The following is a 12,245-nucleotide window of genomic DNA, read 5'->3' on the forward strand; positions in this document are numbered from 1 at the left end:
CATTCTACAAGGTAGTGATAATACGGTCTCCTTTTTTCTGATTAGGAAATTTAAATTCAGAGAAATTAAATGACTGGACCAAGATCACTCACCTAGTGAAGGAACAGAGCAGGAATGTAGACCCAGCTCTGTCTCACTCCATTGTCCACTTATTTTCTTTAACATTGATGGGGTGCTTTAAAATGCAGAGTCCCAGGCCCCACCTACTGAACGGGAATCTGTGGGGATGGGGCCTAGGAATCTGCATTTTAGTAAGCGCTTTAAACCAAGCTTATAAGCCCTTAAGTGCAAAAACTTGTGTCCCACAGCATGTTCTCTAGGGACTTAATGGAGTCACGACTCACCATCTTCCCAAGAATCTGCCTAGCTATGTGCAACTAAAAGATAGCACTCAGCCCCTCTTCCTCCTACCCCCATCCCATTAGCTTCTTCCACCACACAGAGAACCACTGGCCCTCAACCACAAAGGAACGCACACACCACGGGATCCAGTGAAAGCATTACCAATGGCTCATCTAAGCCATTTCGTCAGTCTCCAGGTGTGCTCCGTCTTCCTGTATTTTGAAATTACTTTTCCTGCCACCCACCCTGATCCCTTTGCTTGCTTTCTCCTCATTTCTAAGCTCCTGGGAAAAAGAGTTTATATCAGAAGTCATACACTGGTGGTCTGCAGAAGCAAAAACATGTCTCATTTGGCCTTCCTTTTATTTTTAAATAATTTGAAGTAGTTGTCAAGCTTAAGAAAGCAGGTGAATAGAAAGAAAAATTCAGATTCTAGCTTCTTTTGAAAAATGAGAAAATTTACCATCACTGTGTGCACTCCTATATGACAACAGTGGGCCAGAGCTGAGCACAAGTGGCCCAGTTAGATGCCGCAGCTCCCTCCACCGCAGCGCTGTGCCTCCTCATCCATGGCCTCCACCTGGTCCACTCGGCTCTAACCTGACCTCCCAACCAGCAGGTAAGTGTCGCAGCTCTCTAGCCTGCATCCCAGCAGGAAGGGTTAGGAGGCACGGCACTGGCAACAGCCACACAAAACATCCTGGACGGTTGGGCAGAAGCAGTGCAGGGCACAGCCTCCTGGCTGCTTGAAACCCCCATCAATTCCCCTCACTGCCACAGGAGGACAGACCTCCCGGAAGGCTGACAGCTTTTGCTCAGTCCAGCCTTCACCAGACAACTCTCTACCATCCTGAGTGCCCTTTCTCCCTCTGACCCGATCCCATCACCTGATCCACAGAGGCTCTCTCAAAGGTCCAAGAAGGGACCGATGAGAGGTCAGTCTCTGAAGGGAGCTCTTTCTGAGGGGTGCCCCACCTCTAAGAATGGACCTTCCTATCCTAGAGCAAAAAACCTATCTGTCCTTGTTTAGGTGACATTTCTAAATGTCTGTCTGATACTTTTCTGCAGGCATAAATGTGGATGTGACAGTATGCCTTGCTCTTGAAGCAGGAGACAGCTGAGCCCTGAGTGAAGAGGAAGAAATGCAAGCATTTGGAGGAAAGCCTCCCATTCTGCTGAGGTTAATGTCACCACTGAGAGGAAACGTAAACATTGCCCAGCACTCTGGTTTATAGCCGAGGTAAGAAGTCAAGACGCCCGAAAATAGGAAACCTCTCAACCACATGAGAGAATTTCTGCTACATCTATGTTCCACTACTCTCCTAAGCAATTCTGCTCACGTGGAAGTCAAAGTTTAGGCAGCAGCCTAAAGGGACAGAGAAGGTGGGAATGGGAACAGAGCTCTTGTGTGTGTTCTGAGAACATGGTGAGAGCCAGGAGAGGGCCAGCAATACAGTGACAGTATAGTGACCCAACAGTGTGCAGCTGTGGCCTGATTGCCCTGGGACCAACCTGCCTACTCATCCTGCCCAGCAAACATCTCCTCAGACCCTCTTTACCTTCTTGCCAACTCCTTCCTGCACCTCTCCTCATCCATGGGCCCTGGCCAAGGACATGAGGAACAGACTGGCAGCTCCCCAGAGGAGGGCTGCCAAGAGTCCCAGCAACCAATACTGGCCCTCAGATTCTAAGGAGCTTAACAATGCAACTAAATCAGGATGATCCTTCTCCGCATGGGATTCAACCTCACCCTCAGCACTTGTGTCTTCTGGATCCTCCCATCAGCCCCTGTTCTTCCTGAAGCAGCAAGGCCCCCTGCTAAATTCCTGTGGAAAAGCTCCCCTGCTTCCTAGAAAGAGCTAAGCTCACCAATGCTATAAGCAAAAGGCACAGCCCCTCTCTGCCTAACCTCCCGACTGATCGACGACTTGCCTGGTTCTCTAAGGGATAAAAGGGCTCCTGGAAACATACGAAGAACCTGAGCCCCTTTCCTTCTGTCTTCTCAGTGCTGCCTCCATTCTCTCCCTGCCATACCTCCCTTCCCGCCACCTGCCCACACAACCCAGAGCCGCTGCAAGCTTCAGTAACCTTAGATTAAGTTCCTTGTAAGTACCCAAACCAAGATTCTCAAAAATGTGAGCTTTCGCCTGTAATCCCAGCACTTTGGGAGGCAGAGGCAGGAGGACTGTTTGAGCCCAGGAGTTTGAGACCAGCCTAGGCAACAGAGCGAGACCCTGTCTTTACTAAAAATAAAAAATTAGCAGGAGGTGGTGATGCACACCTGTAGCCCCAGCTACTTGGGAGCCTGAGGTGGGAGGATCACTTGAGCCCAGAAGTCCAAGGCTGCAGTGAGCTATAATCATGACACTGCACTCCAGCCTGGGTGACAGAGTCAGACCCTGTGAGAAGAGAGAAGAGAAGAGAAGAGAAGAGAAGTACCAGGAAGGATTTTCTCAAGACTGTCCCATTCCCTACAAAACAGTAAACGCTTTTCTCCTTCACTACTTCTATACACATTGTAAATCTTAGATCTTCTCCATTCCAGCCCCAGGTCCAGAAAGCCCTTCAAGTAAAAATGTAGTGGGGATAGTGAGCCTGGTCAAGTGGAGAGGAACCAACATTTGTTTTGCTGGGAGGTCAGATGATAGATGGGTGTTTTTACAGGTCCCCGTGAGGCTGAAATCTCCCTCAATCAGCCACAGGAAAGACAATTTTTTGTTGTTGCATAATAATCAGAAAAAAAAGTAAGAACTTTTTCCATCTCTTCACTGTCCACTTATCATTCCCACATCCTCTTTCCCAACCCTCCTCCTCAAAGAAAGCCCTTTAAGTCTGCTTTTTCAACCTCAACCATTTTTCAATCCCTTTTCCTGCCAGATGGTCCTTCTCCACTTCAGTGCAGATCCTGCAGAGGTTTAAAGCTGGGTTTACACACTTCCTGAAAGCCTGAATTGGAGTGAGGGCTTGTTAGGCAATTTCAGGCCAAAGGAAATCTAGTTGTTTCTCACATAGTTTTAAAAACCTAGACATGGCTGTTTCTGCCATTCTGGAAACTCAGCCTCTCAGCAAGTGGCTTATCCTAGCTCTGTCAAGACTATGGCACCTACTCTGCCCAATATCTTGTCACCACTTGGAAAAAGAAGGCAGATTGGAAGCCTGATCCATAAAAAACCCTGCTCCTGGGGACCAACCACTGCCCTCTTTCGCTCTGGCAGGGAGAACATGGTGGGTCCTGCAATTTCGATGATCCAGAGGCCATAGTCCTATCTTAGAGCAGCACCTTCACTCTGGCCAGCCACATCTCACTGGATGACATTTCCTGCACATGCCAGGAACGTTCATGCCGCCAAGCTTTTGTTCAACCAATTCCTTTGATTTTCAGTGTCCCTTGCCCCCCATTCTTTCTTAAATATCCAGTTCAAGTGTCAACTTCTTCCTGACTCTAAGTCCTGACCTCCTTCTCACCCTTCCCACGCTCTCTGGTCTAGCTGAGCTCAACCTGACTGATGGCAAGCTGCCTCCTCTGCTCTAGAAGAAACTTATCATCCACAAGCTGCACCTTCTCCGAGTAAGACTAGGAAATAATAAAGGCTAAAGGGACTGGGCAAAATCCTAATACCTCCGTTTTACCACAGATAGCTTACGGAGACTACTCCACCTCTATAATGAGAACACAAAGAACAATGAGGAGCCATCTACAAAGAACAGTGGGTACTCAGAGCCCAGTGGTACTGGAAGTCTCCGGGCTGGGGTTTAGCTTTCCCTCCAGCTCTCAACTTCAACACCTCCTCCCTCATCCTCACTCTTTTAGCTGCCTCTGCTTCCGATTCCACTAAGAACAGATCCTCAATGAGCTACACTCATCACATGTACTCCCCACCAGCATCATGGCTCCTGTCACCCCATCTATTCAAAACTCTGAAAACCATAGCTCCCATTACTCAAAGTAAAAGACAAAATCTTTACAATGACTTATAAGGCCCTCCATTGTCTGGGTCCCTTTTATAACTCTGGCCCCATTTCAACTACTCTTTCTCCTTCACTGTCTCCACTCCAGCCACACTGTCCGATACCATGTGCTCAAACACACCAGGTATGTTCCTACCCCAGGGCCTTCACACCTGCTGTACCCTGTAAGTAGAACTGCCCTCCCTAGATAGGGTGAACAGCAGTTGGGCTCCACAGTCCAGGCCCATCTCTAGTTCCCTCTGGCCTTCCCAGTGAAGGGTCTGACCCACTTACAGCAACCACAACCACTCAGAAAATTCAAAAGGGGGCCTCCCCCTGTGAAAACCCAAACGATTCTGGGCAGGAGTAGCTTCAGCCCAAGAACTCAACTAAAATTGCTCTCTGAAAAGCTTATAAGACCAGGCCCAGTGGCTCATGCCTGTAATCCCAGCACTTTGGGAGGCCGAGGCAGGTGGATCACCTGAGGTCGGGAGTTTGAGACCAGCCTGACCAACATGGAGAAATCTCATCTCTACTAAAAATACAAAATTAGCCAGGCGTGGTGGCGCATGCCTGTAATCCTAACTACTCGGGAGGCTGAGGCAGGAGAATCGCTTGAACCCGGGAGGCAGAGGTTGCGGTGAGCCAAGATCGCGCCATTACACTCCAGCCTGGGCAACAAGAGCGAAACTGCATCTCAAACAAAAAGTGATAACCATAATGAAAAACACTGACAAATTAGACTACATTAAATAAGAACTTTGTTCATTTAACAAATGCCATACAGAGAGTGAAAAGCAAACCAAGAGAGTATAAGACAATGTACTCAGTAGACCATCCAACCAAGAACTCATATCCAGAATATATGAGGAACTTCTACAAATAAATAAAAAACAACTCAAAAGAAGAATGGCACAAGTAGAACAGATACTTCACCAGAGAGGATACCCAAACAGTGAAGAGATATATGAAAAGGTATCCAACTTTATTAGTCATCAACAAAATGCAAATTATAACTGAGATGTGATACCCATTAACATACCCACTGGAATGGATAAAATGAAAAAGAAAATACCTACTGTTGGCAAGGATGTGAAGCAACTGGAATTCTCAAACACCGACAGAGGAAGTGTAAATCAATACTACCACTTTGGAATAACGTTGGGTATTATATACTAAAGCTAAATATAGGTATAACCCATGACCCAGCAATTCCTTTCTTAGTTTTATACCCATCAGAAATGCATACACATGCATACTAAAAGACAAGTATGAGAATGTGCATAACAACACTATTCATAATGGCTATAAACTAAAAATTCAAATGCTCATAATCAGAAGAAGAGAAGGTAAATTTTGGTATTTTACATAATGATTACTATACAGCAATGAGAATGAACATCTGCAGCTACACACAATATGGATAAATCTCTCCATTATTCTGAATAAAAGAGCCAGAAACCAAGAATACATACTAGATGAGCCTATTTATAGAAAACAATAAAACCCAAAAATAAATCAATGCTATTAGAAGTCAGGAGAGTGGTTACCCATAGGAATACTAGAGGGAGATTCTGGGATATTGATAATAGACTGTTTCTTGATCTGAGTGTTGGTTACATGGGTTCAGTTGTAAAAATTTGTTGACTTGGATACATATATACATTCATGTTGTATGATATACTTCATTAAAAAGTTTAATATAGCAAGCAGGATACAGAGCTCAGCAGATTTGGGAACACTGGATCCACAGAGCAAAGTTATTAAGAAGCAGTAGAGAGGCCAGGTGCGGTGGCTCAAGCCTGGAATCCCAGCACTTTGGGAGGCCGAGGTGGGTGGATCACTTGAGGTGAGGAGTTTGAGACCAGCCTGGCCAACATGGTGAAACCCCGTCTCTACTAAAAATACAAAAATTAGCTAGGCATGAAGGCAGGTGCCTGTAATCCTACTCACGAGGCTGGGGCATGAGAATCACTTGAACCCGGGAGGCGGAGGTTGCAGTGAGCCAAGATCGCGCCACTGCACTCCAGCCTGGGCAATAGAGCGAGAATCAATCTCAAAAAAAAACAAAAGAAAAGAAGAGAAAAAAGAAGCAGTAGAGGGTAGAGGGTAACACTGGAACTATAGATCTTAGATCATTAGGGCTCAATTTCCCTTTGGAGGAAAGCCCTTTTTTCCTCAAATTTGGAAGTAGGAGAAGAAAGCACACCTATATAGCCAGGCTCTGCTGGTTCTATGCACGTATTTATATTTAGCTTGTGTAATCTTAGTTACAACTATGTGAAATAGTTGCCATTATCTCCATTTTATGGATGAAGAAGCTGAGGCTGAAAGGTTAAGTAATTTGCCTAGCGTTTCATAAGCAGCAGACCCCAGAGTCTGGAGAGGTTGGCATGAGGCTCTAGAAGTGATACCAGAGCACATTAGTCCTTTGGTCTCTGTCATATCTTGTGGCAGGAAGCCACCCTCCATCCCAAGTACACCCCTGCAGCCCCACTCTATCTGGATAAAGAATTAGAAAAGGGGCTGGGCATGGTGGCTCACGCCTGTAATTCCAGCACTTTGGGAGGTCAGGAGTTCAAGACCAGCCTGACCAACATGGTGAAGTCCTGTCTCTACTAAAAATACAAAAATTAGCTGGGCGTGGTGGTGGGTGTCTGTAATCCCAGCTACTCTGGATGCTGAGGCAGGAGAATCGCTTGAACCCGGGAGGCAGAGGTTGCAGTGAGCTGAGATCGTGCCATTGCACTCCAGCCTGGGTGACAGAGTGAGACTGTCTCAAAAAAAAAAAAAAAAGAATTACTAAAGGATATTAGCAGAAGGTCCAACGCCTGGCCCCTAAATTCTGGTTGTCAAAATCCCATTTTTCTTTAAGACATCTAGCTCAGAAGGCTCTGAGTCAACAACAAATAAGCGTAAGAGATGCCTATCATCATTCTTCCCCATCTAGGGAAAGGGGCTCACACACACAGACCCTGGTCAAACAAAGACCTTCCCCCTAACAGTGCAGTCTGCTGGAGCTGAGACTGCAGAGAAAGAGTCTGTCCATCCACCTGCCCAACTCCTTTAAGGGCCATGATGACGACCGAACTTGCCTCTTCTTCCTCCTTTAAACAGAGCGAGTGCTACTTGGCAGTTTCAGGTCTGTGCTTCTCAGACTGTGTGCTGAGGTGCCCCAAAGCACCATGACGAACTCACAGGGATGCTGCTAAATATTTTAAATCTTTGAGGGAAACAGAGCAACACTCAACATTTGTTGAACACCCCATGAGTTCACAGCTTCAACAACAGACTGCATTACATTCTTTTCGATGATGTCATTTCTTTCTGAGGCTGGGTTTTCAGCAGTTGCTGTGATAAAAAGCAAATACCATGTGAAAAGCAATGTGGAACAGGAAATAAGCATGGCACTAATCAATCTGGTTCCAAGGTCTGATATGCTATGCAGTACCTAGTACATCCCATTAGTAAGTGTGGTTAAGAATGGAATATAAATATTTTTCCTTTCCATTTCTTATATCATTTTTTTTTCAGATGGCTACTCAGTTGTTAGGATATAAATACTTAATTGTTTAAACCTACTTAAGGCCAGGCACAGTGGCTCACCCCTGTAATCCTAGTACTTTGGGAGGCCAAGGCGGGTACATTACCTGAGGTCAGGAGTTCGAGACCAGCCTGGCCAACATGGTGAAACCCTAATTTTACTAAAAATACAAAAAATTAGCCAGAAGTGGTGGTGCCTGCCTGTAGTCCCAGCTACTAGGGAGGCTGAGGCAGGAGGATCACTTGAACCTGGGAGGCGGAGGATACAGTGACACAACTGCACTCCAGCCTGGGTGACAGAGTGAGACTTCATATAAAAACAAACAAAAAACCTACTTATAAAAGAAAACTTAGGTATTTCTTTTGGGCTATGGACACTGTAAAAAAAAAATTACTGAAACACTAAGGCCCATGAACTAAGAAAGTTTGGGAGTCTCTGCAGCAGGTGTTTTTAAGTCTCTGTTCATGGAGCCAAGAGGAGTTCCCAGGGCAGGCCCAACCCAGCCCCAGAAGCGGGCAGGAGTCAACATTCAGGCCTGTGGCAGCACACTCAGGCTTCCCAGAGTGGCTGGTAGAATAGCCCCTCTGCCTGAACAGAAGTGCCTGCACACCAGTTATCCCTCAGCCCAGGCGCCTGCACATCCACATCAGCCTCACCCTAGGCTCCCAGGCACCCCTCTGAACTCCCTCCCTGAAAAGCTCTATTCAGCTCCAACCTCATGAATAAAACCCAAAGACAGCCCAGAAGCCTGCCGGCCAGCAGGGACCTTCCACACACGCTCAGACTTGGGCAATGTCCACAAGCCAAATCATTAATCCAAAGAGACAGGGAGCAATGGGAACCAAGGAGAGGGCTTCCACTGACAGACCATCCACTGAAAGGCCAACTCAGGCTTTCTGGGTGAAGATCTGCATGAAAATACCTTCTTTGTTCCCACGGGGTTTCTTGCCAGCTATGCGCCCCCCCTCCATTCTTCCTTGAAGTCATAATCCTCTGTTGGTGACATCACAGCTGTTGATACAATAGTCAACTGTTGTGATGTCACAGGACTCAACTTTTGTCATTTTAGGTGGGGGTGCTGGGGTGGAGAATGTGACAGAGGACAAGAATAGAATACAGTTATAGAACTGGAATTCGCTTTTTCATGCTAATTTCCCTGGTAATGAAGGGCAGTGACTCAGAAAAGGAAAGGCAAGCCTCTGGCGGCAAGGCTGTGTGTAGATTCGTCTATACCAAGGGAAGGATGGTGGGGAGGCAGGGAGGAGACAAAAGAAAAGAATTTCGAATCCAAGATTGGCCAAATATGAAGATGATCTCAGTCTGGCCACGTCCAGGACCTTCTCTTTCCCTCACCTATCGCCTGAGCCCGGAGTAAGGAGAGGCTCCAGGCTGGAACACTCCATGGAAATTAATGTGTGGGAGGTGGTATTCTGTTGTGGACTCCCAACTGGCAGAGGGACAGACTATCAGTTTGGACCGAGTCCTAAGGACAGTGACAAGGATGCAGAGGGCACTCAGAAGCATGTCACAGGAGAAATGACGGAAGGAACTGAGAATGTTTACCCTGGAGAAGAGAAGGCTGTGGAGCAGGGAGGGTGATCATTGGCTTGGGAATTCGGAAAGGCTCTCGTGTGAAAAAGGGATTAGATGTGTTTTCTAGGGTCCCCCAAGGAGACCTCAGAAAATGAGAGACCCTGAGAGGCCAAAATGAAGAAGAAGTTTTAATTCTTAAATTCCATTTGGAGACTATCAATTCTTTTTAATTCCTTATTTCTCAATTACAGAATATGTTCCAGAGGACAAGGACTGTGTTGTTCATCGCAGTATTCCAGAACTTAAAAGGAACTGGCACATAATTGGAGCTTACTAATATTCGTCAAAAAAATGAACAAATGAGGCAATGACAGTGGTCTTGTGAAGCTGCTGCTATTTACAGGGACTCACTCATTCCGCAAGTATTTTTTGCACCCCCTACCACACTCCACTCAGTTACATGCTGGGAATACCACAGTAAAGGCAGGTAAGATTAGTCCACCCCCTCGCCTTTGAGATGGGCATGGGTGGCACCTAAGGTCGCTTTCAATACTGAGATTCCTAGATTCTTAGAGTTGACTAAAAAGTTTAAAACTGAGAGGAAAGAGTACCTCAAGGGCCACAGATTAACCCTCCCTTCTACTATCACCACTAGAGATCTGGTAATGAAGGGCAGTTACTCAGAAAAGGAATGGTAAGCCACTGGCAGCAAGGGTGTGTATAGACTCATCTATACCAAGGGGAGTTGGGAGAACAGGGAGGGACAAAAGAAAGAGATCTAGATCGAGCTGTTCCTTCTTTCTGAGCTGGGAGAGGCCTCTCGGTGAGAAAGCACTGCCAGACCGGACGAGAGCAACCAGGCTGGGCACTTATCCAAGTACCCCTCCCCACCCGGAGACAGAGTGGGCTCCCTCAACCCAGCAATAAAATCTGTATGGCCCAGTTAGGTAATATAAGGTATTACATATGACCTCACTTCCCTCAAGGATCTTTAATTAATTAATTTATTTATTATTTAGAGATTAGGTCTTGCTCTGTCTCCCAGGCTGGAGTACAGTGAGTGATACAGTAATAGCTCACTGCAGCCTCAAACTTGGGCTCAAGTGATCCTCTTGCCTCAGCCTCCAGAGTGGCTGGGACTACAGGTGCATGCAACCATAGCCAGCTAAGTTTTTAAATTTTTTGTAGAGATATGGGTTTTGCTATTTTGCCCAGGCTGGTCTCAAACTCCTGGCCTTAAGTGATCCTCCTGCCTCCCAAAAAACTGGCATTACAGGTATGAGCAACCGTGCCTGGCCAAATGTGCTATTTTCTAATGTGGTTTGTAAACTGGTCAGGAAACAATTCCCAAAGAGGAATCAGATCTACCATCAGGTGAGCAGACCCCTTTAGTAGGTGTGACTAGCAGGCTATGGTCACAGCTTATACTTTCTCCCTTTTCCCAAAGTCCTCAATCTCCCTGTAGGAAGCTTGGGGAATGTGCCTCCTGCCCTCTTCTGGACTAGTCAGCATGCTCACCAAGCACACTAAAGCCACCCAAGTCACAGCTGACTCATGCCACTGCTCTTTGTAATGAGGTATGACATGTTTCTAAGCTCTTGTATATTTTCATATTTGTAGCCTACAATTAGGCATTTTTGAGGGATGTAGCTGACTAGGGGTTCTGTTCAGTGACCTATAATTATACACTCAGGCATCATGGTCAATCCAGGCAACTCTCAGGCCTGCAGGAACCTCATGGAAGAAGCCACTTGGCTCTAAGAAGCTCCAGAGAATACTGTAGTAATGTGGCTTAGAAGGGCCACGCTGCCCCTCCTTGCTGCTCTTGGAGGCACTCCCCCTATGTCCCCTTCATCTCCCTTATCACTCACTGCCTGACTCAGCAATGCCTGCCAAGCTCAAGTGCTGACACATTTGTGTATCTAGTGCCAGCAGAGAACCACTTTGAGGGACACAGTCTCCACTGCCAAGGTAACAGCAACGTAAAGCAACTTCTTCTTTTTTTTTTTTTTTTTTTTGAGACAAGAGTCTCACTTTGTCACCTAGGCTGGAGTGCAGTGGTGCGATCTCAGCTCCCCGCAACCTCTGCTTCCCAGGTTCAAGTGATTCTCGTGCCTCAGCCTCCTGAGTAGCTGGGATGACAGGCACATACCACCACTCCCAGACAATTTTTGTATTTTTAGTAGAGATGGAGTTTCACTATGTTGGCCAGGCTGGTATCGAACTCCTGACCTCAAGTGATCCACCCGCCTCGGCCTCCCAAAGTGCTGGGATTACAGGTGTGAACCACTGCGCCTGGTCATAAAGCAACTTCTAAAAACTCCCATAAGCGTCTCGTCTTAGAAAAAAGGGGTCACACACCTGCTGCTCATGGGACCCTGCAGTCAGCTGCTGTGCCTCCGCTCTGAGCCAGCCTTTTTGCCACCTGTTGCAGTGGCCACACTGATCCTAATCCTGCCCCATGCAAATGCCTACCACCCAGCTTTACCACTGTTCCCCTGGCTGGGAAAGAAGGACTGGTTTAGCACAAAAAATCTGTCCCTTATGACATTTCACATATACATTTGGCCCCAATAAAACTCATTTCTTGGGCCAAGTGCGGTGGCTCATGACTGTAGTCTCAGCACTGTGGGAGGCCAAGGCAGGCAGATCACCTGAACCCAGGAGTTCAAGACCAGCCTGGGTAACATAGTGAGGCTCCATCTCTACAAAACATAAAAAAGAAAGAAAGGGGCAAAAAAAGATTTCTTGATTTTTTTAACAGCAGCTCAAATCCTGGCATTTAATCAAAGAGACTGCCAGTAGCCCACCTTGTGTAGCTGTGAAGGGCAACTGTGGCCCATGCTCAAAGCAGCATCTGCATTAAGTAAGAGCCCAG

The 12,245-nt window shown here is 46.7% G+C and overlaps 1 protein-coding gene across 9 annotated transcripts in view; it reads right to left on the bottom strand.

Moving 5' to 3' along the window:
- The window catches only part of DENND2B (DENN domain containing 2B), a 178,087-nt gene that overhangs the window by 64,411 nt on the left and 101,431 nt on the right, over positions 1-12,245 (bottom strand). Inside the window, exon 1 of one of the 9 annotated variants that reach the window (XM_055094079.2) lies at positions 8,757-8,853. The exons of 7 other annotated variants lie outside the window; for them this stretch is intronic. In XM_055094079.2, coding sequence (XP_054950054.2) covers positions 8,757-8,821 — 65 coding nt within the window. In that variant the 5' untranslated portion in view covers positions 8,822-8,853. Of the gene's footprint in view, positions 1-8,756; positions 8,854-12,245 lie in introns of those variants that run through there. One more of the 9 variants, XM_055094081.2, reaches the window with a different exon arrangement.

Source organism: Pan paniscus, chromosome 9 (genome assembly GCF_029289425.2).
Source record: "Pan paniscus chromosome 9, NHGRI_mPanPan1-v2.0_pri, whole genome shotgun sequence".
Classification (NCBI taxonomy): Eukaryota; Metazoa; Chordata; class Mammalia; order Primates; family Hominidae; genus Pan; species Pan paniscus.